Source organism: Malus sylvestris, chromosome 16 (genome assembly GCF_916048215.2).
Source record: "Malus sylvestris chromosome 16, drMalSylv7.2, whole genome shotgun sequence".
Lineage (NCBI taxonomy): Eukaryota > Viridiplantae > Streptophyta > Magnoliopsida > Rosales > Rosaceae > Malus > Malus sylvestris.
In genome coordinates this window covers 5,554,831-5,582,683 of record NC_062275.1, presented here as the reverse complement: position 1 = coordinate 5,582,683, position 27,853 = coordinate 5,554,831, and the positions used below count along the sequence as shown (strand labels likewise).

The 27,853-nt window shown below is 36.3% G+C and overlaps 4 protein-coding genes across 7 annotated transcripts; 2 read left to right on the top strand and 2 right to left on the bottom strand.

Moving 5' to 3' along the window:
- Nucleotides 1-186: 186 nt before the first annotated feature.
- On the top strand, nucleotides 187-3,000 carry LOC126607636 (formin-like protein 4). The gene is made up of 2 exons (XM_050275306.1): nucleotides 187-1,462; nucleotides 1,584-3,000. Exons 1-2 carry the CDS (start codon nucleotides 237-239, stop codon nucleotides 2,905-2,907), a joined length of 2,550 nt encoding a protein of 849 aa, XP_050131263.1. The 5' UTR covers nucleotides 187-236; the 3' UTR covers nucleotides 2,908-3,000.
- A 115-nt stretch (nucleotides 3,001-3,115) lies between these two features.
- On the bottom strand, nucleotides 3,116-7,239 carry LOC126607637 (protein WVD2-like 7). Of its 4 annotated transcripts, none has more exons than XM_050275311.1 (9): nucleotides 6,793-7,239; nucleotides 6,490-6,643; nucleotides 5,612-6,292; nucleotides 4,859-5,470; nucleotides 4,664-4,728; nucleotides 4,414-4,492; nucleotides 4,259-4,330; nucleotides 3,964-4,074; nucleotides 3,116-3,516 (listed from the first exon to the last, which is right to left on the bottom strand). In XM_050275311.1, the coding sequence occupies exons 2-9, from the start codon at nucleotides 6,529-6,531 to the stop codon at nucleotides 3,487-3,489; spliced, it is 1,692 nt and encodes a 563-aa protein (XP_050131268.1). In that variant the 5' UTR covers nucleotides 6,532-6,643; nucleotides 6,793-7,239; the 3' UTR covers nucleotides 3,116-3,486. The 4 variants fall into 4 exon arrangements, with proteins under 4 accessions (XP_050131268.1, XP_050131267.1, XP_050131265.1 ...); XM_050275310.1 differs by having other exon boundaries at nucleotides 4,259-4,321; nucleotides 5,600-6,292; nucleotides 6,793-7,237; XM_050275308.1 differs by having other exon boundaries at nucleotides 5,600-6,292; nucleotides 6,793-7,235.
- A 1,228-nt stretch (nucleotides 7,240-8,467) lies between these two features.
- On the top strand, nucleotides 8,468-9,473 carry LOC126608329 (germin-like protein subfamily 1 member 1). The gene has a single exon (XM_050276193.1). It carries the CDS (start codon nucleotides 8,469-8,471, stop codon nucleotides 9,126-9,128), a length of 660 nt encoding a protein of 219 aa, XP_050132150.1. The 5' UTR covers nucleotide 8,468; the 3' UTR covers nucleotides 9,129-9,473.
- Nucleotides 9,474-14,705: 5,232 nt separating this feature from the next.
- Nucleotides 14,706-16,220, bottom strand: LOC126608305 (probable galacturonosyltransferase-like 9). The gene has a single exon (XM_050276168.1). The coding sequence runs from the start codon at nucleotides 16,048-16,050 to the stop codon at nucleotides 14,878-14,880; it is 1,173 nt and encodes a 390-aa protein (XP_050132125.1). The 5' UTR covers nucleotides 16,051-16,220; the 3' UTR covers nucleotides 14,706-14,877.
- Nucleotides 16,221-27,853: the final 11,633 nt, after the last annotated feature.

The window sequence follows — 27,853 nt, the reverse complement described above, 5'->3', positions numbered from 1 at the left end:
TATGATTTAAAACCCTAATCTTGAATTACTAAAGCGTGGATTTGTAGTTAGTAGTGGGATGTGAACTTAATCCAATTTAGAAGCCTTTTTGAGTTTCAATTAAAAAATAAAATAAAAACAAAAAAGGGTTTTTGAGTGGTTGAATTATATACAAAAAAGCCCGGGAAGAAATTTTGGAAAAACAAACAACTACTATCTTTGAAGCTTTCAGCTTTTCGTCAACCAACACCCACCAAATGCACCACGACAAATCCATCCATTACACTTTTAGATTTTTCTCCTTTCGATGCAAACAAATCTACAGAAACTTCAACCGATTCAGTTTCCAAAAACCCATCTCTCCAATCTTCCCAAAAAGCTTCATGACTGCCAGGATTCGGCCATGGCTTCTCTCTTGTTTTTTCACTCATGGTTTTTTAATTATTATTATTCCTTTTTGTCATGGCCAATCCCCTCAAAATATTGAAACTTTCTATCCGTTTACAGCTCCGCCACCCGAAATCCCACCTTCATTGCCTCCCGAAGACTCTCCGGCGCAACCGGTATCACGGCCGCTGCCGGTTCCTTTGCCGCCAAGAAAATCTTCGTCAAAGAGTGAGGTTGCCAAGGCTGTGGCAGCCACCGCAGCCTCCACTCTGGTGATTTCTGGGTTGGTTTTCTTTTTTGTGCAGAGGTACCTTGTTGCCCGGCGCAAGAGAATTAAAGGCGGAGGTTATGGTGGTGGCTGTGGTGGTGGTAGTGGAGGTTCGCAAGGTGGCCGGCCTCAGCCGCGGCCTCCTGTGGCGGATCAGAGTGAGTTTGGCAGATATGATGGGAATCTCAAGGGGTTCGTTGTTGATGAGGACGGTCTCGATGTGCTTTACTGGAAGAAACTCCAAGCAAAGAACTCGAAGAAGAGTTTTCGAAAGGAGGTGTTTCGAAAAGATGGTGAAGAAGACGAAGGGAGTAGCAGAAGAAGAAGGCATGAGCGTACACAGGATGTTCCTCTCCTCAGAGGAAAGTCTTCAGCTTCCTACATCAATGATGTGCCAGAAGTAGTGAATGATCGAAATCGAAATGGATCAACGGCTCTTCAAGCTGTTGAAAAATCGGAGGAACCAGAAGTAGAGCTAACTGTTGGATCATCAAGTCCTCCGCCTCCCCCTTCTCCACCACCAACACCGCCGCCTCCGCCGCCACCTCCTCTGCCAATTCGAAACAATAAAGGCTCCTCAGCGCCTCCTCCTCCTCCACCACCGAAAGTTTCAGCTAAGAATGGTCCTGCACCACCGCCTCCTCCACCCAAAGCGCGGCATTTGAACGCGCTGTCAAAACCGTCTCCGGGGCAGAAAGGTGAATCAGGGGAGTCTTCAGCAGGAGCAGGAAATGTTGTAGTGAAACTGAAGCCACTGCATTGGGACAAAGTGAGCACACATAATACTCAGCATTCCATGGTGTGGGACAAAATTGATGGTTCATTTAGGTAACGAAAGTGATTTCCGCACACCATCACACCACTCTTTATTTCGGGTTTAACCGTGTATTGTTTTCCATTGTATTTGGTTTTGAAGTTTCTGAAAACTTAACAAGTTTGCTACTCTCAGATTTGATGGTGATCTAATGGAAGCGCTTTTCGGCACTGTTGCCACCAACCGGCTATCCCCCGGAAAAGACAGCAGCCAAGCGAGTCCCAGTGGCACCAACGTCGGTCCATTACCGCAGATTTGTATCCTGGATAACCGGAGATCCCAGAACATTGCAATTGTTATAAAATCACTGACGATATCTCGAAAGGAAATCCTTGATGTGCTCATGGAAGGCAGGGGGCTAAATGCAGAGACTCTTGAAAAACTTGTAACAATTGCTCCAACGGAAGAAGAACAATCCCAAATCCTCGAGTACAGCGGAGATCCTACAAGGCTTGCTGATGCTGAGTGTTTCCTCTATCACATTCTCAAAGCTGTTCCCTCGGCGTTTACTCGATTCAGTGCCATGCTTTTCAGATACAACTACGACGCAGAGATTGCGAGCCTCAAGGAGTCTATACAAACGATTGAACTCGGGTGCAAGGAGCTTCGAACTCGAGGGCTGTTCATGAAGTTGCTAGAGGCGATTCTCAAGGCTGGAAACCGCATGAATGCAGGAACTTCGAGAGGAAATGCACAAGCATTCAACCTCAGTTCTCTTCGAAAACTATCCGACGTTAGAAGCAGTGATGGGAAAACAACGCTGCTGCATTTCGTTGTGGAAGAAGTGGTGCGGTCTGAGGGGAAACGGTGTGTCATCAACACGGATCATATCTTGAGTCGCAGCAACAGCCAGAGCCATAACAGAAACTCGAGTGTTGATAATATAAAACCGAAAGAGGAAAGAGAGAAGGAATACATGACGCTAGGATTGCCCGTGGTTGGAGGCATCAGTGCCGAGTTCTCCAGTGTGAAGAAGGCGGCTAGCATAGATCATGACAGCTTTGCAAAGATGTGCTCGGCTCTCACAGCCCGCGTGGCGGAAACCAGAGAACTCCTGCTCCAATGTGAGAACAACGGCGGTGGAGGATTCGTTAGGGACATGAATGGTTTTCTTGAAGCAGCAGAGGAAGAGCTTAAGGTGGTGGGAGAAGAGCAGAAAAGGGTGATGGAGTTGGTGAAGAAAACAATAGAATACTATCAAGCAGGGGCTTCTAAGGATAAAGGGGCTCACCCATTTCAACTATTTGTCATTGTTAAAGATTTTCTAGGCATGGTTGATCGAGCGTGCGTTGAAATTTCTCGAAATGTACAGCGGAGGAAGAAGAAGGTTACAGCGAGTTTAGGGTCATCGTCAGCAGACTCGCCGCCCAGGAACCCCGTAAGATTCCCAGTATTGCCTAAGAATTTCATGTCGGAAAACTCTACGAGCACTAACAGTGATTCAGATAATGATTTTTGAGTTGGCTTTCTACAATGTATATAGATTACAAACTCGATTACAATCTGAAAATAGCTGGAGTGTTTTTTCAAAGTTTCAAGGGTTTATTCCAAACCGTGGCTTCGTCTTCATCTTTCCTACTAACGACTACGTGTTCCATTCACAAATACTTGTTCTTTCAGTTGTTCTTTCGTCTGCAATTACGGTGTAACCATTTAAGATGTCCAGATTTATGCAACCAACTTTGGATTACCATGTAATTATAACAGTTCCAACAGTTATACCTTCGAATACAACAATGCGTACGTAGCATTTCTAACTCCGAATACTATTTGGGACGAGCAGGGAATGAAAAGCATAAACCCGACCTGTTTCTTATCATCTGCAGATTATTACCATGCAGTAGATCTGTTCCAGCCATCAAAATATACAGGTTGTGACTCAACATGTTCACTTTCTCATCATCTAAGCGATAATATTAAGCATGGATCTTCCATAAGAAGCAATTCCTTCACGTATATTCTCCTTCCTTGTCGATCCCCTGAAGTAGATATGGTTCTTGGAGGACGACGAGTGACCTTACAGCCGCCTGAGATTTTTTCACCGATGGGTTTCATTGTTGGAACTCTCCTACATAAGTTGTCAGAGTTGGCATTAGAATACGGAAAGAAAAATATATTAAAAAATACTAATCACACCGATAATTTCAGAAATGCAGTGCAGTAGGACATTGTACAGATTGAAATGCTAGTGTTAAGGCATACACATGCATCTTTCCTTCTTGCATATGTGTTTTGAATGTGTTTAACTCGTCATATTCTTCGCATATGCATAATTAGCTTTTATACTTGTTCTGAAGTACACAGCACACGGGAGGCTACAAACTTCACAATATAGAAAAAAGTTATCTCCAAAACATGCCCTATACTCGACTTTCAAGCGTATTCAGTGACATAATAAGGAGGCACTTCATGAAAGAAGGATTTATAAGTATCGCTAAGATGGATCGTATAGTCTGGTTCTATTGAAATGGAGTGAACAGATCTTATGCCAGATACAGACAGAATTAGACTATACCTTTTCTGAAGTACTTTTTGACAGTTTTGGCCCCCGATAAACGCCTGGTGTGGGAGTAGCCTTAAAATTAAGACTCTGTCTGAGCTTTTTTATCTCTGCCTCCTTTTGATCCTATGTCAAGCATAGAGTTCCGAGAAATAATTCAAATTTTGCAGGCTATATAACATAGTTATATTTTCTATGAATTGTATAGCAACAGTCATAGGCTATTAGCATATGAACATTCATACAAAACTTGAATTAGACAGGTAGAATATTATTCTCCTTAAAAGAATAATTGTTTGTAAGATGATACCTTTGACTTTGGTTGGGAGTTTGCTCTCTCTGTCACTTTCACATTGGGTTTTGCCGCCAATTTCTGTGAAAACTGAAATATATTGCTTAATGAGATTACATATGTACGGCTAATAAATTAAAACAAAAAGAGTTTGGGGGTTTGTTAATGGATACCTCTCTTTTATCTGTGCTTTCATCACTTCTCAAGCTAACAGATGATGGAGCGGCCTTAGCAGTTCTTTTTTCTAGATACCTATGACAAAAAGAAAATTAATGCAATATAAATTAACAGAGACACCTAAAGAAGTTTGAATCGACAATGTGAAACATGATAGTATATTATCATGCAGAGACTGATATTATGCAAGAATCTCATGCACACAGGATACATAATCAGCAGTCAAATATGAGTTTAAGGCTTTACCCTCCATTCTCCTTTGTCAGGGGTACAGAGGAGGAAACCCTTGATTCTTTCCCCTTCGTAGAGAGCTGCTTTTTCATAACAAATTTTCCAGAAATAAAATTTGACATTAGATGCTCTGATGCCAACCCTCATAATAAATAAAACTGCCGTAACCGGCCATCTCCCCAAACGAGAATATGTACTAAATTGACAAACCTGCTTTGGTGTTGGAGGTTTCTCTTCAATGGAGGGTTTCGGTTGGTTGTAATTGTTTTGAAACGACTTAAATGCTCGTTTGACGATATCCTTATCTCCCATATTCTCCATAATGAAAGACTTTCTGGTTGTAGTGGTCACAGAAGTTGACATTGTGGGACTGGATTCCAAATTGAGTGACATGTGCAAAGACTTGGAAGGAGCTTTCTTGGTTTCCTCAGTTGAAGGATTTTTGCTCCTAGGGAGAGATGAAGCATTGCCCTTCTTTACCGAGGACCACGATGAAGATGTTGCAGTAGAAGTTGATAGAAACTTAGCCACTCTGGGGGTGGAAGTTGATATAGACTTAGCCACTCTAGGTGTGGAAGTTGATATAGACTTCGATACTCTAGGGGTGGAAGTTGATAACGGCTTCGATGCTCTAGGGGTGGAAGTTGATAATGGCTTCGATGCTCTAGGGGTGGGAGTTGATGTAGACTTCGATGCTTTAGGGGTGGGAGTTGATATAGACTTTGACACCCTAGGGGCGGATTTCTCTGGTGTTTTTGCTATTGGTGGAACTGCCTTCTTCTTAACACTTGCCACATTTCTCTCCTTGCTCATTGGAGTAACCTATTCAACAGAAAAATGCAAAAGATATACGAAATCAGACGTCAAGCAAACAATTTCTGAGACTGACATATTGACCATGGTATCTGCAAATAAGTTTTCCTTAATAGATTCAACAGTTAAGTACATCACCTTCTGAGGTACCTTCCGAAGATCCAATCTGGGTTTTTCCTCTTTCACCTCTTTGACTTCTGGAGCACTTCCTACATCATTGTCCAAAGTCTTTGGAATCTCCTGTACTCCTTGAGATTCAGCAGGGACATTTTCTACTTCTTTCACCAAAACAAGTTCCTCCTCCGGATTGTCCAATTCGGGATTATCCGTTCTTCCATCTGTTTCTTCTTTTTCTCCCACAGCTAATGAGTTTTGACACACTATGGCAAAAACATCATCCTCCTTGAGATCATCCACATGAGTTTCACTAATCTCGCTGTCGAAATTCGCTTCTCGATCATTTCCTTGGGCATTACTTTGACTGTTAGCCAAATCAATTTCGAAATGAGCCTCGGAATCCATCTGATCTCCGCTCTTCTGATCAGATTCCGACCTAAAGGTATCACCACCTTGCATTTGCTTCTCTTGCTCCATCAACTCCTCGGCTTTTCGAGCAGCAATCCTCTTGTAATGGGCTTCAAAGTAAGCCCTTTTCTGGGCCACCGAGCCAGGAGTGGCACACTTCTCAACTTCCTCCAAGTACTTATTCTGCGAAAATGTCGACCATTTCTCCCAGGACAGTGAAGAATCATTCTCAAATCTTCCGAAAGAAACCGACACTTCCAGTTGAGGGTTTGAAGAATTTGAAGCTAATGTCTCCCTCTCCACCGCCTGTTCATTTAACACAAAACCCAAAATCCAAAACATGTTCTGAAACAACAATACAGTAGCAAAAACATGCAAATCTAGCAATTATACAGTGAATCAATCAAAACCCACAAAGCACAATCCCCAAACGACAACAATTGCAGACAAAATCGAACACAAGGGTTACGTTTTTCGACAAATCCAAAGTAAAAAGTGTGTACCTTTTCAGCATCCTTGGCAAAATCGACTATTGATTCACCCATGAGTTCTAAAAGAATTGGAAGTGTTTGGATGCTACCAGAGGGCTACAGAGCAAGAGCTTTGGCTACCAGCAAGCATGGGGGCACATCACCAATCAACTGGATCACACACACACTAAAAAAATACCAAGAGTGAGAAAAAAAACCCAGAATATGGACAAAAAGAAAAGAATAAAAAATTAAAATTAAAATTAAATTAAAAGAAAAAGAAAAACACATCCATGTGGTCTTTTTTCTTTCTAAATTAGCATATCATGGCTTCACCTTTTTCTTCCTGTTTGTAGCACTTCTGGGAAATCCTAAGATGATAAAGGTAATCAATCACAAGACAACTCCAATTGTATGATGAGAAATTAAAAAGGTGGAGATAAAGGCTTAGGTTTGAACTTGCAGTTGCAGATGATGACCCACCAAACACCAAATATTATTTCCCCAGGAAGATTTGGCTTTTACTTGCAAATTTGCAATTACTCTCTGGATTCAGAAAAAGTTGCACAGTTTGGGGACTTTCTTTTACTCAAGTGCATGATGGATTAATGTGTAAATGGGAGGATTAATTAGTGGGAAAATAGAGATTAGTTGGGTAAGTATGAAGCTTCAACAAATCAGAGTGGGCGTATACGTATTGAATAAACAAAGATATGACTCTTGACTACCCATCTTAACTAACTAAGCTTTAGATATTATTTTTGGTAGGAACAAAGTTTCTTTATTTACGTTTATCATACGCTGAGATTATAATTTATAAAAATCAAATTTGAGACGTTATAAGTGGTGAAGAATACTATTAGATTGGGTGATACAAATAATTTATTTTAAAACAATCTAAAAATATCATAAATGAAATTCAAACTCAATTGCAATGCGACTATGCACACATCTAAGTATTAATATTATTGGTACATGTGTATTTCTCATTGGGTACTTCAAAGAGACAAGAGATTTTTCAGTGTGATCAGTACACGGGATGGTACATCACGTGTCATTATACAAATGATGGGATATGTGTGCTAAAAAGTTAATAACTTAAAAAATAAAAATTTCCACCACTCCTATTAAAACATAAAACACATCATGTATCACTTGTGTTTCCGTTACAACTAAAAATTTCTCCGAAGAAACATCCAAGAGGTTCCAGCAGTGTTCAAACTGAACCACTTGAGAGAGAGAGAGAGAGAGAGAGAGAGAGAGAGCGAGAACTAGAGTGGAAAGACATGATAGTTAAAGTTGCATGTGACAGGTCCAAGCTTCTAAAGTTTCTAAGCACCCAACACCTTGAATTTAATACGTGTCCATCTACTTAGGCTGTATGTGGTCCCCCCATCTCATTTAGTTGCTTCCATCAAACAATACGAAGTACATGCACCAAACTTAAGAGAAACGTTGCCATTTTAGTTGGATCCAAAGTGGTCATACAAGAAAATGTATTGGGTAAGGATTAAAATAGGTGAAAAGTTCGTTTTACTTATATAGAATTGAGCAAGTTACGAATCAAATCGATATTTTGTTGTTCAAATATGCGATAATTTACTCTACCTAATTCTTATGCTATCTAATCAATTAAGTTTCAGATCATTGATTTTCAAGTGTGACCCCGATTATTGTTGATTAATTAGTGAACGTATTAGAAATTATGAATCATATCTCGATAAGTAAAAATGCCACCTAAGTAACAACATAAACGGTGTCGTTTTACGGACAAGAAGTGAACATATGGGCCCAAGCCCAAAGAGTCTATGTATAGCAAAATCGTAACAATCTGCATCATTAACCTTTGTGGGCCTTTTACTTGCCTTGTATTTTCCTCCTCCAATAGGCAATACCCCCTAAGCTACTCAATCACCTCACCCAATAAACCACCAATTTTTACTTAACATCACAATCTAACATTTCCTATATATAAATGTCCAAATTTTGTAGGTTTTAGCAAAGGCAAAAACATGAACACAATCAATTATCTATTTCTCCAATTATTCCTCAACCTAGCTCTATTCGGCCGGGCCAAATCCGACCCGGATCCGCTCCAGGACTACTGCGTAGCGGACCCGGAAACCCCTCAGACATTTTCCCTCAATGGTGCGCCGTGCATTGACCCAAACCTAGCAATCTCTTCCCACTTCACCACATCAGTCCTATCCAAACCAGGCGACACTAAAGCCAACGGGTTCAACGTGACCATCACCAACCCGTTCAATCTGCCCGGGCTCAACACATTGGGCCTGACCATGGCCCGAATTGACATAGATGCCAACGGGATTGTGCCACCTCACTTGCATCCAAGGGCCTCGGAGGTCACAATCTGCCTCACGGGCTTCCTTCTTGTGGGCTTTGTGGACACATCAAACCGGGTCTTTACCCAGCAATTGAGGCCCGGTGAGTCTTTTGTGTTCCCCAAGGGTTTGGTACATTTTCTGTACAACTACGACTCGGAGGAACCAGCTGTGGCATTGGCCGGGCTCGGGAGCCAAAACCCTGGTGCACAGATTGTGTCTATGGCCTCGTTCACATCCGAGCCTTCAAACCCCGTCGAGATTTTGAAGAAAGGGTTTCAGATTAGTGACCTAAACGCTGCCTGGATTCGAAGGAACCTCGGAGGTTGATTTTGCAGGATAGTTGCAAGATGTGAGCGGCTGCTCAACCGGATATTGTACCGGTTGACTGACTAGTCACATCCTGTAACTATTCCGTCTCTGGAAAAATCCCGATTGAGCATACCAAGCGCAAATATTTATTTGTTTATGGCAAAGAATATAGTATTTTGGAAAGGGTATGCATGTTGCTTGTGCCAATATGGCTGCGAGGAAAGTGGAACGTTAGCTTAGGTTTTCGCCTACATGCACTTGCCAACGGTCGTATATGATGTATTATGTAATTGTTTAAAGAACCCAAAAACTTTGTTTTAGAATTCTAGTCATGAATATACAAGGACTTAATATGAGGGCAAATCTTGGCGTATCGAAAATGTTTTTTGTTTTTGTTTTTATCAACAGGTTACGGATTTGAGTCGTATAAATATTCTCTTTGCAAAATAAGAGATAAGGACAGGACTGCGTATGATTAATGTTCTTGCTCCGACTCTCGCAAAGCAGGAAACCTACGCCCTTTTTTATACAAGGACTTGATATGTTTCACTGTTTGAATAATAAAGCCAATTCAAACAATTATTTAGTCTAGCTACAATCGATCCTTGTTTAACGGAAGAAAATCTTGAGTTCAAATCTAGTGTTCGGATGGAGAAAATTGGGGGGAAATGTGAAGCATGTGTGTAGGAATTGAAAGAATAAAGTGATTGGATCCCAGCTCAGCTCATATTACTGTGCTCACTGCTGCTGCAGTAACAAGTGGCACGAAAACAACAAAAAGGGCATTGTAAGTTAACTTTGTCAGGAATTTTTGTAGCTATCATCACTAGGTCTAGGTCTGTATTCAAGGTTTTGTCACCGTTGGGTAACTTACAAGTAATTAGGGGTGGAAAAAAATCCCGAACCATACCGAAAAAATTCCGATCCCAAACCAAAAATTTCCCAAACAGAAATTCTCGAAATTTCTGTACGGGATTCGGGATTAGCTTCTCGATATTTCGGGAATCTCATACCGAACCCAAAATATATAATATTAATTATTATATATATATAATATTATTCTTTTAGAATTGATGCTAGTAGTTTCTAATTCATGCTCTGCAACCTGGAATGCCATGCACCTTGCATATTTTTCATGTTATGTTTGATATTCATTTGGATTTTATTATTGCTGTTACCATGGCTGATGATTTCGGAAGGCTTGATTTTGTTTCTCAACAGATTGCAAAAAGGGTTTAATTAATTTGAATTTTGACTATGATAAAAACAGTCAGGCATGCCAGTGTTCGATTAAATGGTAGTGTGAATGAAATGGCATTCCTAGTTCATGAATGTGTTCTTGAATTATATATTTGAACGAAAATTTATAATTTCATATTTCAATTTGGGATTCCCGATTTATCCCAAAATCTCGAAAATATTTCGGGATTCCCAAAATTTGGTTTGGGATTGGTCTTCAAAATTCTTGTCCCAAAAAATTTTAGTTTGGGATTCGGGATACTAGTTTCGGTATGGTATCCCATACCGAACCACCCCAACAAATAATGACTTAGGTTTAAAAGCGTGTAGTAATAACTTGATTCCGCATGGTAAAAAAAAATATCAATTTTTAAACTCATTGATGAGTCCATAATATACTAGATATTTTACCTTATTCTTAGTTATAGTTTATTGGTTATTTTAATAGAATTTTGATACTTTTTTATATATTTTCAATGTAAGACATTCAACTACCTTTGAAGCAAAAAGTAATCAAATGGATGAATTTTGGAGTGATTATAATTGGAGGATGTTTGTGAGTCTTTTAAGATGATTGTATCAAAATTTTAGATTTTTCTACCAAGCCGTTTAACCGTGGTGAAGAAAAGAAGGCCCAGCGCGGAGCTTTCATATATTGACGTGTTTGGACGTTTTGGGTATTTTGAAGGTCAAGATGACATATTTTGAGCAATATTCCTTCTGAGGATTTGTTAGGGACATCTCAAGCTTTAAAAAGAAACTTTTGGGACCAAATCGGAGTTGATTTGATGGGTCAAAAGTATGATTTACTAAGAAGTCTGAATTTCAGTTCAAATAGGAAACCTTTTATTTCCTAGTTTTTAGAAGACTTTTTTTAGGTAGGATTTGATTTTGTAGTAGTATAAATAAGGCTATTTAGCCATTAGAGTAAAGAGGCATCAATTTGAAGAACTTAGCTAGGTTTTGACGATTTGTACTTCAAGGTGTTTTATATCCTTTTTCTATTGGGAAAATTAGGTTCACATCCTTCTTTTTGTTACTCCATTGATTAAAATCCTATTTATTTTCAATTTTTGATCAAGGTCCTTGGGTATTAATAACATCATTAATTATTTGAATAATAAAATATTTTTATTTTTAAATATATTCCTTTAATGTTAAAAATGTTACAATTAGTATATTTATATTTATGGCTAAATTTTTTTATCATATATTTTTATTTTTAGTTTGTACCTATTTTTAATTTGCAAATATTTTTTAATTTGTACCAATTTTCTTTTCATTTTTAATTTGTACCCATATATTAGTTTTTTTTTGTCCCCATATTTTTTAAAGTTTTATTTGTGTTTGTACCCATGTGTATACCGTCACGTGATATTGTATATTTAATCAATGATAGAAAAATTACATATGGTATATTTATGTTTTATGCCTAAACTTTGTATCATATATATTTTTAGTTTGTACCCACTTTTAATTTGCAACATTTTTTTTTTAAATTTGTAGTATTTTCTTTTTAGTTTTATTTTGTACCCATGTATTAATTTCTTTTAGCGCCTATATTTTTAAAAATTCATTTGTATTCATAATTTTTAATCTTTTATCTGTACTCTAATTTATTTCTAATGTACCCATTATTCTTTATTAATGTACCACTTTGTTATATGTGAAATGTACCAATTTTTTTAACACTATGGATACATTCTTTTGCCATTTATTATTTATTATTTTTATATAGTTTTTATCCATTTATTCAATCAAAATATTTGAATTTTTTATTGTAACCGTTTCTAATAGTATTATAATGAGGGATTTTAAATTTATAGGATTATAAATCTCATAAAATATCAAACAATTAATGTCAAAACTATAAAAATATAAATATTAATAGTAATATAATGAAGTGTACAAAGTCAATGGACCTTGATCAAACTTTGAATACTATTAAGGTTTTAATCAAAGAATGTTAAGGATTAGGGACCGCATCCAAAATATCCCTTTTCTATTTCAATAAAATTCCTTTTGTTTTATGGTTGTTCGTAACTAATTTTCGTTTGCTAGGGCGATGCCTTGAGCCTTAGCATGAATATGTAGTTTTTATTTAGTTGTTTGTTATATTATGCATGCATACTTTGAATTATTAATCATGGTGTTTAAACTGTCTTTATATCTTAATGCTTAGCTACCATTATGATGTTTAGATAAGTAATCGGATGCAATTCGGTCAAAATGCCACCGGAGGATTGAGCATTGCTTCTTGTGATTGATAGTTGTAAGTTCATCTAGGGCAAATGTCACGTCTTAAGGGTTGCATGGTTTATCAAAGGGTTTTCACAAAGCGTAATGAGTCATGCATGTTTATATTTGATCTAAATGCCACAGACGGATGACATGTTTGATATACGTTATAGCTTGAATGCCATAAGTAGAATATGCATACGGGAAACCTAACCTTTAGAGTTGCATGTGTAATTCATAAGTAATTAGTAAAACAACATAAGATTGTTAAGGTGATGGTGGAACACTAGTGTCATTTTATCATTATTTTTCTAAGATCGTTCCCTTTCTTTAATTGTTTTAATTTAAAATTAGTTTTTAATATTTTAGGTCATAAAATCAACATTTTCGAAACTTTGTTTTAAATAGTAATTAAGAATTAATTTAAATACAAATGATTCAATCAATCCCTGTGGAAACGACTTTGCTTGAGCTGCTATACTACGATAACCTTGTACTCTTGCAAGTATTTTTAAGTGTTTTTATTCCTACTTTTGCAGGTGGTAAAAATCCTACCACACTCCTCATGATGCATCCAAAATTAAAAATTAAAACTTACAAAATCTGAAATCCAAACATTTTTTTTAGAGAAATTTCAAAGGTTGTATTTGATTAAAGATTAAATTGATGAGATTACATAAACGGCTAAACAACTTTTAAAGACACTATTTCAGTCCCAGAGAAACTCAGAGGCCTTAGAAAATTAAAACGACATAATATGGACGTAAATCGAAAGGTCCGATATTTTATTATAGAATTTCAAATGTTGTTTTGGAAGCCTAAACGATTGCGATGTCATTCCCTTTCCAAAACGTATTATGGACTCAAATTGGAGCTCAGACGCCAAATCTGCAGAGTCCTGCCGAGCCCTTTGTCTTCCGTCGATCCATTTCCTCTTCAATCCACTCGGCCATTTGCTCTACATCACATCATTTCATCACTTGGTACCCATTTACCAGTTTATCGAAAATCTACATAGTATAATTGTAAAACGTTAAACACATGAATTTTTCATGGTTGAGCTGCCAAACTAGTTGTTATCCATAACTTATCAAACAATGTCATGTGTTTTAACTTTTCCATACAATAGCGCGTAATTAGTTTAAGATAACTGACATGTCGACGTCCCAATAGTAAATTCTGCCCCACTTCATCTCTATAACACTAACACATGTGAAATAAGTCTCGATTTTCTTAAGCCAAAAGAGAGTTGGATGCGGACAAGCAAATGAGCCCAATGAGACAATGAAAAAGTCCAAATTAAAGAATAGAAGCTTCAACCAACCAAACTTGATGTGAGGAAATATAGAGAGGGAAGGGGACGGACTTGGCAGCTTATCGGCATCATGACATGATACGTGGTGAAGAATTCTGCAAGCCACCCATTTAATATCTTTTCTTGACGCACATCTTCCACCAGAAAACCGATGGGTTTTTGCACTAGAGTTTAAGCCCCTCCTCCTACTCTTAGCCACCCAATTAAATAACCTAATAATTTGAAAAATTATAATACCGAACTAAATAAGAAAATGAATTATAATTGGATGGAAATCGAAAAATGTGAGCAAAGTGTAGAGCAGACTTATCTCCACTTACACCGCCGTCATCAGATTTTTAAGTCAATCACGCACTGTTAGGATTTGATTTGGGAAGCCAGTCCGGTTCGTAAGTCAATCGCGCACCACTAAGGATCGGCAACAATGGGGTTTTTATGCCTATCACGCACTGATATGGGTTGTTTGAAAATATCAACACGGTTCCTTGAAACTACCGACACCGTTGTTTGGAAGTACCGACATCGTGACATCCCAATCAAAGCTCCCGAGAGAGGACCGTGAACCCATTGAGCTCTAACACCTTTGATTTCAGCTTATCACGGTTCAAATCTCGCTGTCAAGAGTGTCCTTTGTATTCTTTGGTCACTTTGAAAATTTACAATCGTGAAGAGAAAGAAGCAAGAACAGGAAGCGTATGATTTTTGAGATGACAAAATTCTTCTCCTCTTGGGACCCACAGACATTACATTCAAGGAAAATCGTTCATTCTCCAAAACGGCTCCAAAAATTGGAACCCCAAAAATGGAAAATTGAATTGTTTCATCGCATGTGTGAAATCCGCCGAGAAAATTACAGAAACAAGAAGAAAAAATATTGTAAATTCAACTAAAATTTCAATCAATCTGTACAAAATAGCTATCGAAAGAATGTCTGAATGAACAAAGTACGAAAGAATTATCATAAACCCAATCATCTCACGACAAATAGCTGGAAAACCCGATCAATGTAGATGCGGAAATCGACGATAAAGATTGAAACTTGGCCGGGTTGAGGTGGTGGATCGGCTTGTAGAGATCGTACGGCACCCAGAGGTGGTCCAGCGGGCACGGGTTCTTGGTTTCGAGCCTGACCCAGGGCTTGCCCTTGCCGCTCCAATGGAGGAGACTGACCGGACCAGGGTGCAGAGACCGGCAGCTGCCTCTGACATTGTCGCCGCCGAGGCCGTGTTGGTTCCACCGGTGGTCTATGGCCTCCACGTTTCCGGCGAAGACGAGCAAGAACGGCGGCAGAGAACCCAGCTCGTAAATCCTTCTCTTCCTCTGTAATTCCATCCAGTTCTCTATCCTCTTTCGGTAATTTCCCTCCCTCCACCTCACCAGGTCCATCACCATCACACCGGTGTTGAAATAGCAGGGGTTTCTTGAGGAGAAAACCCGGGAGAGAACCGGGTCGGACCAGAACCCGTCGGTGAAGTACTTGGTAAAGTTGGCGTGGCAATACTCCGGGGCTCCGATGACCCGCGACCCGGTGAGCGAAATGTTCCAGAGCTTGTGAATGTCGTCGACCAAAACCACATCGGAGTCCAAGTAAATGACCCGGTCCACGCACTGGCACAAAATATCGCCCAGGTAATTTCTCGCGTAGTTGAGCGGGTTCTCGAGCGCCTGCCGAATCGACGACGAGATGAGATTAATAACGGTGTCCTCCCGGAATATGTAAACCTTGAAATTGAGGGAGGGGAAGGTGGATCGGACGAGTTTGGTCAGGACCCGAGGACTCGCCGGGTCGAACTCGGCGGCGATGAAGTGGAAAAAGACGTTTTCCGGGCAAGAAGCGTGCTTGATGACGGAGTGCACTGCAGCCACTGACCCCCGGAGGTACTCGGAGTCGAGAGTCATGGCGATGTGGACCAGGGACGGGTCGCAGGAGGACACCATTTCCCGGTTCAACGAAACGGCGCATCCGGCGCCGTTTCGATAGTCGGGGGCTTCGGAGAATCGGACCCAGGGGGCGGAGCCGAGTTCGAAGGCATCCCCGCCGTCGATCGCCCTCGTCGGGAATGAGCGAATCCCGATGCAGAACGGGGGGAAGAGGAGGGAGATACTGAAGACGAACAAAACGGCGGCGTATAGCCGGAATGGGAGCATTGCTCGCCGCTTTTCGTGGTGGGGTTTTAGTTATCTGTTTTCTTGCTGGGTTTATGAGAAACCGGAGGGAGAGAAGGAGTAGTAGAAATGGTGGGCGGGGTGTGTGCCTGGGTGTGTCTCTGTGGAGGAGAGAGATAGTTATTATAGAGAGAGATAGGAGAAGGTTGTGGGAGAATTGCGAATTAGCATATAATATTTTCGCTAATTAAGAAGGGATTAACGAATTAATTAGACACGTCAATGCAATCAAATCTTAATAAATCCTAATTTGTGAAATTACATAAAGAAATAAATAAAAAAAAATTGGAAAAGGAATATCGAAATGTAAAAGGACAGTGAGAAATGCCAAACACGGACAGATAGAGTACAAAAGGTCTTTACTGTATTACTATTTACAGTAATCGTTGACTCGCTCCTCTCTGTAACAGCTGGTAAATAGTTTGCTGGGTTTCTTCTATTTTTCTTTTGCTAGGTAAAAAAATTGAATTCTATTTTTACTAATACACATTTGAAATTTGAAAAAATGGGTTTCGGTTTAATTAGCAGAATACGTGAGTTGTCGTGTAGAATTGAAAATTTTGTTGTAGGCCTATTTCACTGCGGAGTTATGTGCATGAACGTAAACTTCGGAATATAATTATTTTCCTTTATTTTTTTAATCAGAATTAGTGAAATTTAATTTGCGTTTAATTGGGAAATAAGAAGAAGGAAGGGTTGGGATTTGGGTTGAGAATTGATGGTATATGGAGAACTGAGATTGATTCATCAATACAGACAACTTCAATGTGATTGTCACGTCGTTACATGATGTTATTAATCCAAATAATATTAACGAATAGACGACATAATTGATAAAATTATAACGAATATTCAACAAATACACTAAACTTATCTCTACCCAATTTATTTGTTCCTTTTCTGTCGTGTGTACAACTGTACATCAAATTTAACGGATTATATTTGAAAATTAGAATTAGCAAATAACAATGCAATTACCTTGTAAACGAACACGATAGAAACCAAGTGTCAAAGTGCCAGGTCAGAGAAAGCTGCAAGGAGGAGGGATGGACAGCTCAGCAACATGGGTTAGGGTGAGGCATTCACCTCCCCTTATTTTTATTTTTATTTTTTAATTTCGTTGTAATTTAATTTTTGTTTTTTGGAAATTTGGAACAAGTTATATTCGTTGTTGGCTCCACTGCCCAAATGCCAGCTGTTTCCTCATGTTGTTGTTCACGTTGGGGAACCCGATCCTATCTTGTTCCATGAGAACTGAGTCCACTAATCAATGAATCTGGACTATTAAAATTTGATATAATGATTACAATTATTATAACTTTAGAGAAGCTCTTTGTTTATAATTATTTGATCAAATTTCAATAGCCTAAATACATTAATTAGTGGACTCAGTCGTTTTGAATCCGGAAGGGATCCGGTTCCTCTCGTTGGCGGCTACGTTCGGCCTGGCAAATTCGCCTTGGCATCTCTCTGGTTGCATCTTTCAGCTTGTGTCCCACGTGTCCCCACGCGCTCCCCCTACCAAAGTGGAGTTTCTATTTTCCGTTTTATCCCTTTTGTTTTCTTCTTTTTCTTCGGCTCATATGTCTCATTTTTGCATTAATCGTCCGGAATATGCTATATTTATGTCAACTTTGCTGAATAGTCAAATGAGAAATGTTCAATTCTCAAACGGTAATGAATCTGAATATATGTTATATTTATATCATATTATTAATTTGGAGCTTGTTTGATAAGTATTTTTAAATTGCTGGAAACGTTTTTGAGAAAATATTTTTGGATTTCAAAAACACTTGAAGTGCTTCTTGACCTGAAGCAGCTGCTTCCTCCTAAAAGCACTAGTTATGTGCTTCTTACTCAGTGGCGGAGCAAGAATTTTATGTGAGGAGGGACCTCACAATATGAAAAGTTGTAGTAAATTGCACATTTGGAAAACCAATCAAATTTAGTACAAAGAACTAAAAACATTGTACAAACTCAAACACTTGAATACAAGGTAAGAGTTAAGCATGAAAGATTTGAAAATATAACAAAAGGACTAAAGAAATGACAAAGAAAAGTTGATAGCAAAAGGAGGGGAAAGGAAGTCTGCACTGAAATAAGAGAGATGGAGTGAAAAACGGGGCATGTAAAAGGAAAAGAGAGTTTAGATTAAGAAATGGCACACTTGAATTTAATGGTATTCCACTAATAAGCAGCAACAATAACAATATGTTATTGTATCAAGAAAAAAGGCAGGATGGGCCCAGGACTATTTTGGTCCCTTAATAGCTCCGCCTATGTTCTTATTAGAAGCACTAGTTATGTGTTTCTTACTGGAAGCACTTTAAGTGTTTTTTCCATAATTAACTTATATTTTTACTAAGGTTTGATTTCAAAAATATTTTTTGTTTAAAAGTGCTTTCAGTCGTTTAAAAGCATTTGCCAAACGAGTCATTAGACACTTGTATACAAAAGTATGAAACCACAATAGAGTAGCCCAATGGTTGGAGATAAATTTTAGGCACGTCTTCCACATTGCACATCGTATGTTCAATTCCTGACACTGGTGAATCACACGATGGTGCCCAGAGAGACTGAAATGCCTATGTGAGTCTTCCAAACCTGAAACAGGTTGACTATTGTAGCGAAGCCGCCAGTTGGTTTCCTATATATAAAAGTATGATAGTTTCATTATCAATAATTTGTAATATTCCGTCGTACCAACTAGCAATTGGTTTTCTTTGATGATAATTTGTAATATTCCATCATGTCAATTAGTAATTGGTTTAAGTCTTAATCTAGCTCTACTTGATAGAAACTTAACACCCTATGTCGAATGTCAGATTATAAATTTGAGTTGAACATTTTAATAAATTTATATAATTGGTTAAATTAATAATTTGACAATATAGCATATTAGATCATACAGTGTGTTGAATATTTTATTTTTGTAATAATTTGATAGGTTGGTGTGATAGGAACACGTCACTAATATTCTTTTATGGCTATTTTAATTTCCTTTTTATAGAATAAAATTATACCACAAGAAAATGCTCACGGCACGACTAAAAGTAAGAGTGTGCATTAAACGCTATGATCTACCAATGTTACAACGCAGCAACATGATGTGACAAATTTCACTTTCAATTATCTTTTCAAATATTAACTATTTCTTTAAATACTTTTGTGGTGGAGTGACATGATTTGTGAACAGCCTAAACGACTTCTTATTAAAAGTTTATAGAAAGTCGTCGATATGAGAGAGTTTGCAGTGTGTCGGTTAAGTGTTATAATACAGGTTGTGGGATACTTAAAAAAAAATTATTTCAATAATTTGTAGGGTTCTTTAGGTATAAGTCCATGCAACACTTATTTTCTTGACAAAAATCCATCTCGTTTTAAACATCCAAATAAAACCCAAATTTAAAATAAATTGCCATGTAAACAAATAAATACCTATTATTTTTAAAATATTTACAATTGTGCCACAACACTCTAATTATGTTGATGAATTTAATTACCACCATAATTATAGCAAATAAGTGCTTTATTATTACAAAAGTATCTACTTTATACTTGTCTTACCATCATCTGTTCCATTTCTTTTTTTTTGTTTGACAATCATTGTAGGTAAATTATTTTGCATGTATACTTTATTCACATTTTGTTGTTATTATATCTGTGTGAAATAAATTACCTATATTTTTAAGTAGAATAAAGGTAATTAATTAACTTTGAATCAATTGGCTAAAAACATCCTTTGATTTTGTAGGTAAATAATTTTGCATGTATTATTACATATACTAGGCACATTTATTATTATTATGTGTTGTTTGCAATCAATCAACATTCATTTATTCAGTAGGTAAATTACAAAAATATCCACCTTATACTTGTCTCACCATCATCTGTTCCATTTCTTATATTTGTTTGACAATCATTGTAGGTAAATTATTTTGCATGTATACATTAGACACATTTTGTTATTATTATATCTGTGTGAAATAAATTACCTATATTTTTAAGTAGAATATAGGTAATTAATTAACTTTGAATCAATTGGCTAAAAACATCCTTTTATTTTGTAGGTAAATTATTTTGCATGTATTATTACATATACTAGGCACATTTGTTATTATTATGTGTTGTTTGCAATCAATCAACATTCATTTATTTTGTAGGTAAATTATTTTGCATGTATTATTACATATGTTAGGCACGTTTTGATATTATTATATATATGCGTATGCAAATAGCTTAAATAACTTTTGAATCAAACAATATTTATTTATTTATTACATAGGTAAATTATTTTGCATGTATTATTACATATGTTAGGCACGTTTTGATATTATTATATATATGTGTATGCAAATAGCTTAAATAACTTTTGAATCAAACAATATTTATTTATTTATTACATGGTAAATTATTTTGCATGTATTATTTTACCTGGAACTTATATTGTTATTTTATATATGTAAAATATTGGTAATTTTGAATAAAATAACATTTGTATATTTGTGAATAAATGCTAATTTACTTGTTACAATTATTTGAAAGGAAAAAAATGCTCATTTTTACATAAATGTGAAAACAACCATATAAGGAAACAAAACTCTAATGTCATGTAATTTTTGTTATTAATATGCATTGAAATCATGACACTCAAAATTTTCTTTTCCAAATCTGCATAAACATTTCAAAACATTTAATTGAATGAAATAATATCAAATAAATGTAGATAACAAGTAATAAACCCAAAATCAATAATATTAGGGGTAATTTAGACATCCAAAAATACCAATTTTGCCAAGTCATACTTAATTATGGATATTGCTTAGTTGGAGCCTAGTCATTGGGTTTTTATTAGAAAATTTTACAAATGGGGGTTTTAGTTAATGAAAATTGAATTCCAAGGGGTCTACTCATATTTTCAGTAATTTGTATTATGATATTTCTAATCCTTAATCTGAACGTAAACCCTAATTCTTAAACCAGTTGAGTCCCCACAAACATCCTCATCACTTGTAGTATCACACTTGGTATACTTGATCGTGTTCTCGGCACATTGAAAAATTTCTCCACTAATATATGACAAATGCATTTTGCAAATCAAATCACTGGGCATTCTCAGTGTGTTCATTCGTTTACACTCAAATTAAAATTCCGTTCACTGCAAATCAAATCAATTTGTCGTTGAAAACAAATTTAAGTACAAAATTTGCAAAAATAACATATGATTTTGTTTTGAAACAAATGCGATTTAGTTGGAAAATACTGATAATAATTATTAGTTGAGTGTCATCCAAGAATTAGACAATTCTTTGCTTGTGTGTTGGTCTACTGTTGCAAGTGGATATTCAGTGAACTTTCCGTCTCCAACAATTATTGTATCAAATTCTTTACGTCCAAAATGTTGCAATTATTCCATTATTTTTCTAAAAGCATTGCTTGCGTTGCACAAGAAGAAGCCAAGAGAACTACAACAAAAGGATGGTAAGCCTAAAAAGTTAATTAAAACGGTCCTTAACGACTAAGCAAGTTGACTTGGCATTTGATTTGGAAACCAAACCGACGCACTATTGCCTTCTTATACAAGTTAGAGAAATGAGTTGATTAAGTATTTTGTAATACGTATGAGGCGGGTGTCCGTCCTATTTCACAACTTCTTAGCAAAAATGATCAATTTTGCATCACTAAAAATCTTATATATATTGTTTTTAAATGTTGTCGCATAGCTTAGAATCAATTGGTAATGCTCTGCACAAGTTAAATTTGAAGTTGAGAGTTCTCATGTCTCCGTCCGCTTCTGAATTTGTCGTTTAGTAGAATGCATAAGAGCGAGCAACATTGTTTAAAATGACTGAAAACACTTTGGTGAAAGTGTTTTGGGTTTTAAAAGCACTTAAAGTGCATCTTTGAAAAGCACCAGTTATATACTTTGTTTGTACCATACTTGACTAATCCCGAAACTACTGAGCACCGGTCAACATTATACCGTTAATGACCCAGAAGAGTTTCCCTCCACCCAGGACGCCAATCACAGCGCAACACATGTCGACATCAGAAGCCAATTATAGCGTGACACGTGTCAACATTAGAAGCCAATCACAACATGTCACATGTCAGTGTTAGAATGAAACTAGAAATTATCTTCTATAAATAGAGATCATTCTCTCACAATATTTTGGAATGTCATTTCTACTAAATTATTCACTAGTACTCACAAAATGAGAGTTTGAACCTATGTATTTGTGTAAACCCTTCACAATTAATGAGAACTCCTCTACTCCGTGGACGTAGCCAATCTGGGTGAACCACGTACATCTTGTGTTTGCTTCCCTGTCTCTATTCATTTACATACTTATCCACACTAGTGACCAGAACAATCTAGCGAATGTCACAAACTTAATACTTTCTGTTGTACCAAAGTCCTCACTGATTTTGTGCATCAACATACTTCTTAAATGTTGGTCGTGTTTATTGTGTAGCACTTCAAGTGCCTCATGAAACACTTCTATTATTACTATGAATTGGTTTTAAAAGCACTTTTATCAAAAATGTTTTTAAACATTTTAAACGTACTTCTAATCATATCTATTGTGTACTCACAACATGTACCTTGAACCAAATAAATGATTTTGTGCATAAAAAACAAAAGTTCAACATCTTTTTCAATTAAGATGTCCGATAAAACATCCATGAATATCAAATACGAATATAATTTAATGGGTGAACAACTTAGAATCAATGAACAATGATATGCTAATTGTTAATGCCTCTGACGGAAGCACTTCACCAATAAAACATGTTAACTCTATAATTTGCGAGTAAATACAAATGCAAGGCTTAATTAAGCTGGTATCAAGTCCTATTCATTATTATTTTTTAAAACGAAAACAAAAATACAAGGAAAGTCATGTACATTCATTGCACCTAACAAACTAATGGTGTTTATTGTGTTAATGTCGTTTTCGCGTCATACATGTTATCTTAACAGGTAGTGTCGTGTCAAATTCGTTATAATAACGGATTATTAACATGTAACCCGATAACGACTCTATTCATTAACGAGTCATGCTAGTTGGCATGCCTAATGGAAACGATTTCTTATCCGATTCATAATGAGTAATTCGATAACGATCCGATTCGTTAACAAATTTTTAACGAACAACATGATAACGATCCGACTTATTAACAGATTGACCTAAAATAAATTTTCTTTTACCGTACCAAAAGTGAAGCATAATATATAAACTAAAAATGATATAAAAAAAGGAAAACTAATGAAAAATGTTTGAAAACTTTGAATTTTAACGAAAATGACAAAATAAAGAGTAAAATGAATAGTATCATGATTAATTTTTTAATGTAAAAAATATGATTTTTCGTCAGAATAAACAATATCGTGAGCTTTTCATTAAAGTTTCGTATAAAAACTGTGGAATTGGTCCGTAAACTTTTCAACTAGAAAGCTGTCCATAAAACACTAAAATAAGGAGAGTGGCCTACGTTACCCAATCCCAATCATCTGTTTCTGATAGAAGACAAGTCATAATATTTAATCAGACGTGACAGGTATTGTAAAGTGAACTTTATAATTTATGTTTTTAATTTTTAATCCAACAGTCAGGTGAAAACGATTAATTAACATTTTAAATAATATAGGAATTGGGTTGATTGGGAGTCCGGGTTATTTCTGTTCCCAAAATTGTCAGAAATTTTGAACTAGAATTGACGGGACCCACCAACAAAATGTAATTTTTATTTATTTATTTATAATATTTTTATTGTATCAAGATGAAAATTTTACATCTTTTCATTTGAGAGTTTTCCGGCCTACATAAAGTGCAACATATAGATTTCGGATGCCGTTATCTCTATCCTGATTTTTACTTTTTGCATAACTTTTATTATTTTCTGTTTTTTTATTATTTTTAATTATTCGATTAAATAGTTAAAAAATTAAGAAAAATGTGTGGATAACACCATTCTAATTATGCGATCGATTCATTATATCAAACTCAATATCAGTAGATTCCTTACATATCGTCTTCGTATTTGTGCAAGTCGGACCTAAAAATTCCTCGAGCCAACTGATCACATGCAAAGTAAAATCAATGTTCAAAAATTCACTTGTAGGTGTCAAATAATTAAAAAAAAAGCTAAAGAGCATATACATTTCTTTTAATAGGAGCTATACTATACATGAAGGTGCCTTCAATTTGGGACAAGAATTAGCTTCCCGGTTTTGGAGTTGGATTATCTTTTTCTGGCACTCTTTGGAGATAAAACAAAAAATTAGTGTCAAATGTAGCGGACAAGGATCTTTTCTGGATTCTCTTTGTGAGGATCTAGATGATCAATTAATCGTGTTCGTTTATCGTATATCGTGCAATTAGTTTTCATTAAGTATTATTTATATTTAATTTTAAATTTTAAATTTTAAATTTTAAATTTAAAATAATTTTTAACCGTATAATATATAATGAACAAATATGATTAATTGATTATTTGGATTCTTACAAATAGGATCCGAAGAGGATCCTATTCCAAATTTAGCAGCTGGAACTCCAATATTATATAGAAAACTCATCAGAATGTCTGCTTCGGTTTCTGCGTTCATGATTAATCAGACGGTCAGGATTGGTCTGCAAAACCAGGAGGTCAGAGAAGTCAGGGTACAAGAACATGAATAATTGACTGCACGTGTGGGAGGTTGGAGGGTCAATGAGCAGGAAAACTTTGCAACAAAACAAGATTTTAATCGTGTTTAATTTGGGATTTGGTTTTAGTTAATTTTTAATTGTGATTAATAATTGGGAAGGTGGGAAGTTTGGTGGGGAAAGTGGGGTGCATTGGATACCCTGAGACTTTGACGGTGGCTTCACACCACTGAGTTGCAAGTTAAATGATGCAACCACCACAGTTGCTGACTCATCACTCGTACAGTCTTGTTTGTTCACATTCACCTTACATGTAGGCCGTGTTTAAAGGAACTAATCTCATCGAATCCAAATGAATTGAGCTTACTCATCAAATAATTCGGACCATTAAAATTTGATTCAATAATTATAATTTTTAAAGGACATCCCTGTTTGTAGTCGTTTGGTCAAATTTCAATGGTCCGGATCATTTGATGAGCGGGCTCAATTCCTTTGGGTTCAGAGGAGATCCGGTTCCGTGTTTAAAATACCCACAAAATTAACTGATATGAAAACGGGAGAGAAAGGGTAAAATGCAAACGTCACCCAATATCGAAGAGATATATAAAATCAATGAATATTAATGATATTACTAATTCATTATAAATTTTTTGTATAAACTCGTTGTTGATTTGAACTTTTGATTTTTTTTTTGTTGATAAATTTTTCTCTTACTAAATCTAAATGAGTTGGCACATTCATCCTATTGTAAATTTTCATAATTTTCGTCGAAGACAACTGATATCGATATCGATGTCTTTATAAATTTGCACATCGATATTTTGAACACTGCATGTCGGGAACAATTTTATACAACTTGAAATTCGCATGAATACAAAAAACTGCTATCTACACACAATTTATGTTATCCAACTAATATTGATTAATATTACCAGTATTACAATATACTGTTATAGGGTTATGCTTCTGTATTTATATGATGTCTTACATTTGAGTCGCATAAATAGTTAGTGTGGTATTAAATTATTAATGACCTGAATCCTACGGTCCTACCTCCACATCGTTGCAATATTTTATAAATAAATCATAAAAAATTTCCATTTTTTGTTTGTTTTGAGAAATAATTTGTTCGTTAATTAATCCATGGGTTGTAGAGATTACCAAGTACTACTGTCGGTACGCCCAAGGGCCAAGACGCGTACAAGGAGACTCCTCCATCCACATGGATCTCATGCGAACTCATTTTGGTGGGATCCGAATACGTCGGGCTAATGTTGTGTTTGTCTTGGACAAGAGAGAAACATCGGTAGAACTGGTCTACTAAAGAGGCTCTTCATGACCACGAGGTTAAAAGTACTATTGTGGTTTGGGCTAGAACAAAATAACGTGATTATGGTGACGGTGTTGAGTTTGACAAGTAGAGTTGCCTTGTGAGTTTATCTTTTATGTTGGTTAGGTGTCCTGCGGTTGAGGAATTGTACCTCTAGAGAGTTTGTTTTGTGTTGTGTTGTTCTTTTTAGCTTTGGTTGTGGTTTCATTGTCTGTTCGCTTGGAAAAGGACTACGAGCACATTTTTCGTGATGTCCTCTATGAGTATTTCTCCAAATGGAGACGAACAGAAGACGGAAATAAAGGGCTCAACTCGATAAGGATCCCATCGCAATCTCAAGTGACCTTTTCTATCAAGTAATGCCACGTGGGTGTTCACCAATTTGCCCAGTTGTGAAGATTAGGGATCCAGATTAATCAGGACACTTGGTGGCCCGTGAAACAACTAACAAGCGTGTTTCATGTCTCCCTTCTCAGAAATCACAGTTTTCTCATGTATCCATTGCTTTGTTTCGTTACGTACGTAAGGCCTCCATACTTTTCCAATTTGGCAACAACAAGTGGCAACCTCTGGAAAGTTGTCTAATCTAACGCTGCTTCTTCTTCTTCCACACAGACATACATAGGTAAGTGAGAGAGAGAGAGAGAGAGAGATCAGTCTTTCGTATAATTTGGTGATGGCTTTATTTTGCCTGGACCATTACCGATAGACACTAGAGAAGAGGTGCCGGAACCAAGTTTATAGAGGCCAAACTAGTTACATACGAGTTTTTTAGTATGTTTCGGGATAATCTACACGCCGAAGTTTTTAGCTGTTATTGATTACATATACAATAACCAACACTTAAAAATTTAAAATCCCTTCTTATAAAATAGGGTGAAGTGTCGATTTAGTCTCTGAACTATCACCTCAATAAAAATTAGGTATCTGAATTATTTTTTTCCGGTAAAATAAGTCCCTAAATTCATTGGAAATTACTAATTTCATCCATACTATTATATTCAAAGCTATTTTATCCAATTTTTTGTCAACTTAAGTCACTGGACACATTTTAGAGTGTAATACCATCATTTTATTGTGTATAAGCCCTTAACATTTCATATAGGTTGCGAATTTACGTCTAATTAACCCTCAAAAGTTAACTTACACTATTTATTTATGAAAAACTACAAATTTATCCTCCAAAGTTAACTTCATACACTATTTCTTTATGAAAAACTATCAATCTACCCTCCAATGTGCATCACATGCAAGTAACGTGACTTAAATTGACGGAAAATTGAATATAGTAGCTTCGAATATAACATTAGGGATGTAATTGGCAGATTTTTATAATTCAGGGATTAATTTTTCTGAAAAAAATAGTTTAAGAACTTAATTTTCACTAAGATGATAATCTAGGGACTAATTTGGCAGTTTACCCTATAAAATAATCTATTTGGCCATATACATAAAAAAAAACTCACTGTAGGATACGAAAAATCGTGACGTGATTGCATGTACTAATCTTTGTGGCGTTATTGCCGCGCATAGCTGGAGTGCGGAACGTGTTTACACATCGCACTACAATGTACATGTAAATTTGCACTCCCAAACATATTGATTGGAATTCTTTTGAGTATAACACTGACATACTCATTACAAACTCCTTGTCCACCGTTATTATAACACGTACATTAATAATATCATACAAATGTAAGACCGTCAACACGCTTAAATGTTTCATGATTCAAGATTTTAACCTTGGAAAACTAGTAATAAAGAGAGATTAGTTTAAAACCAACATACAAAAAACCTCTCCCGA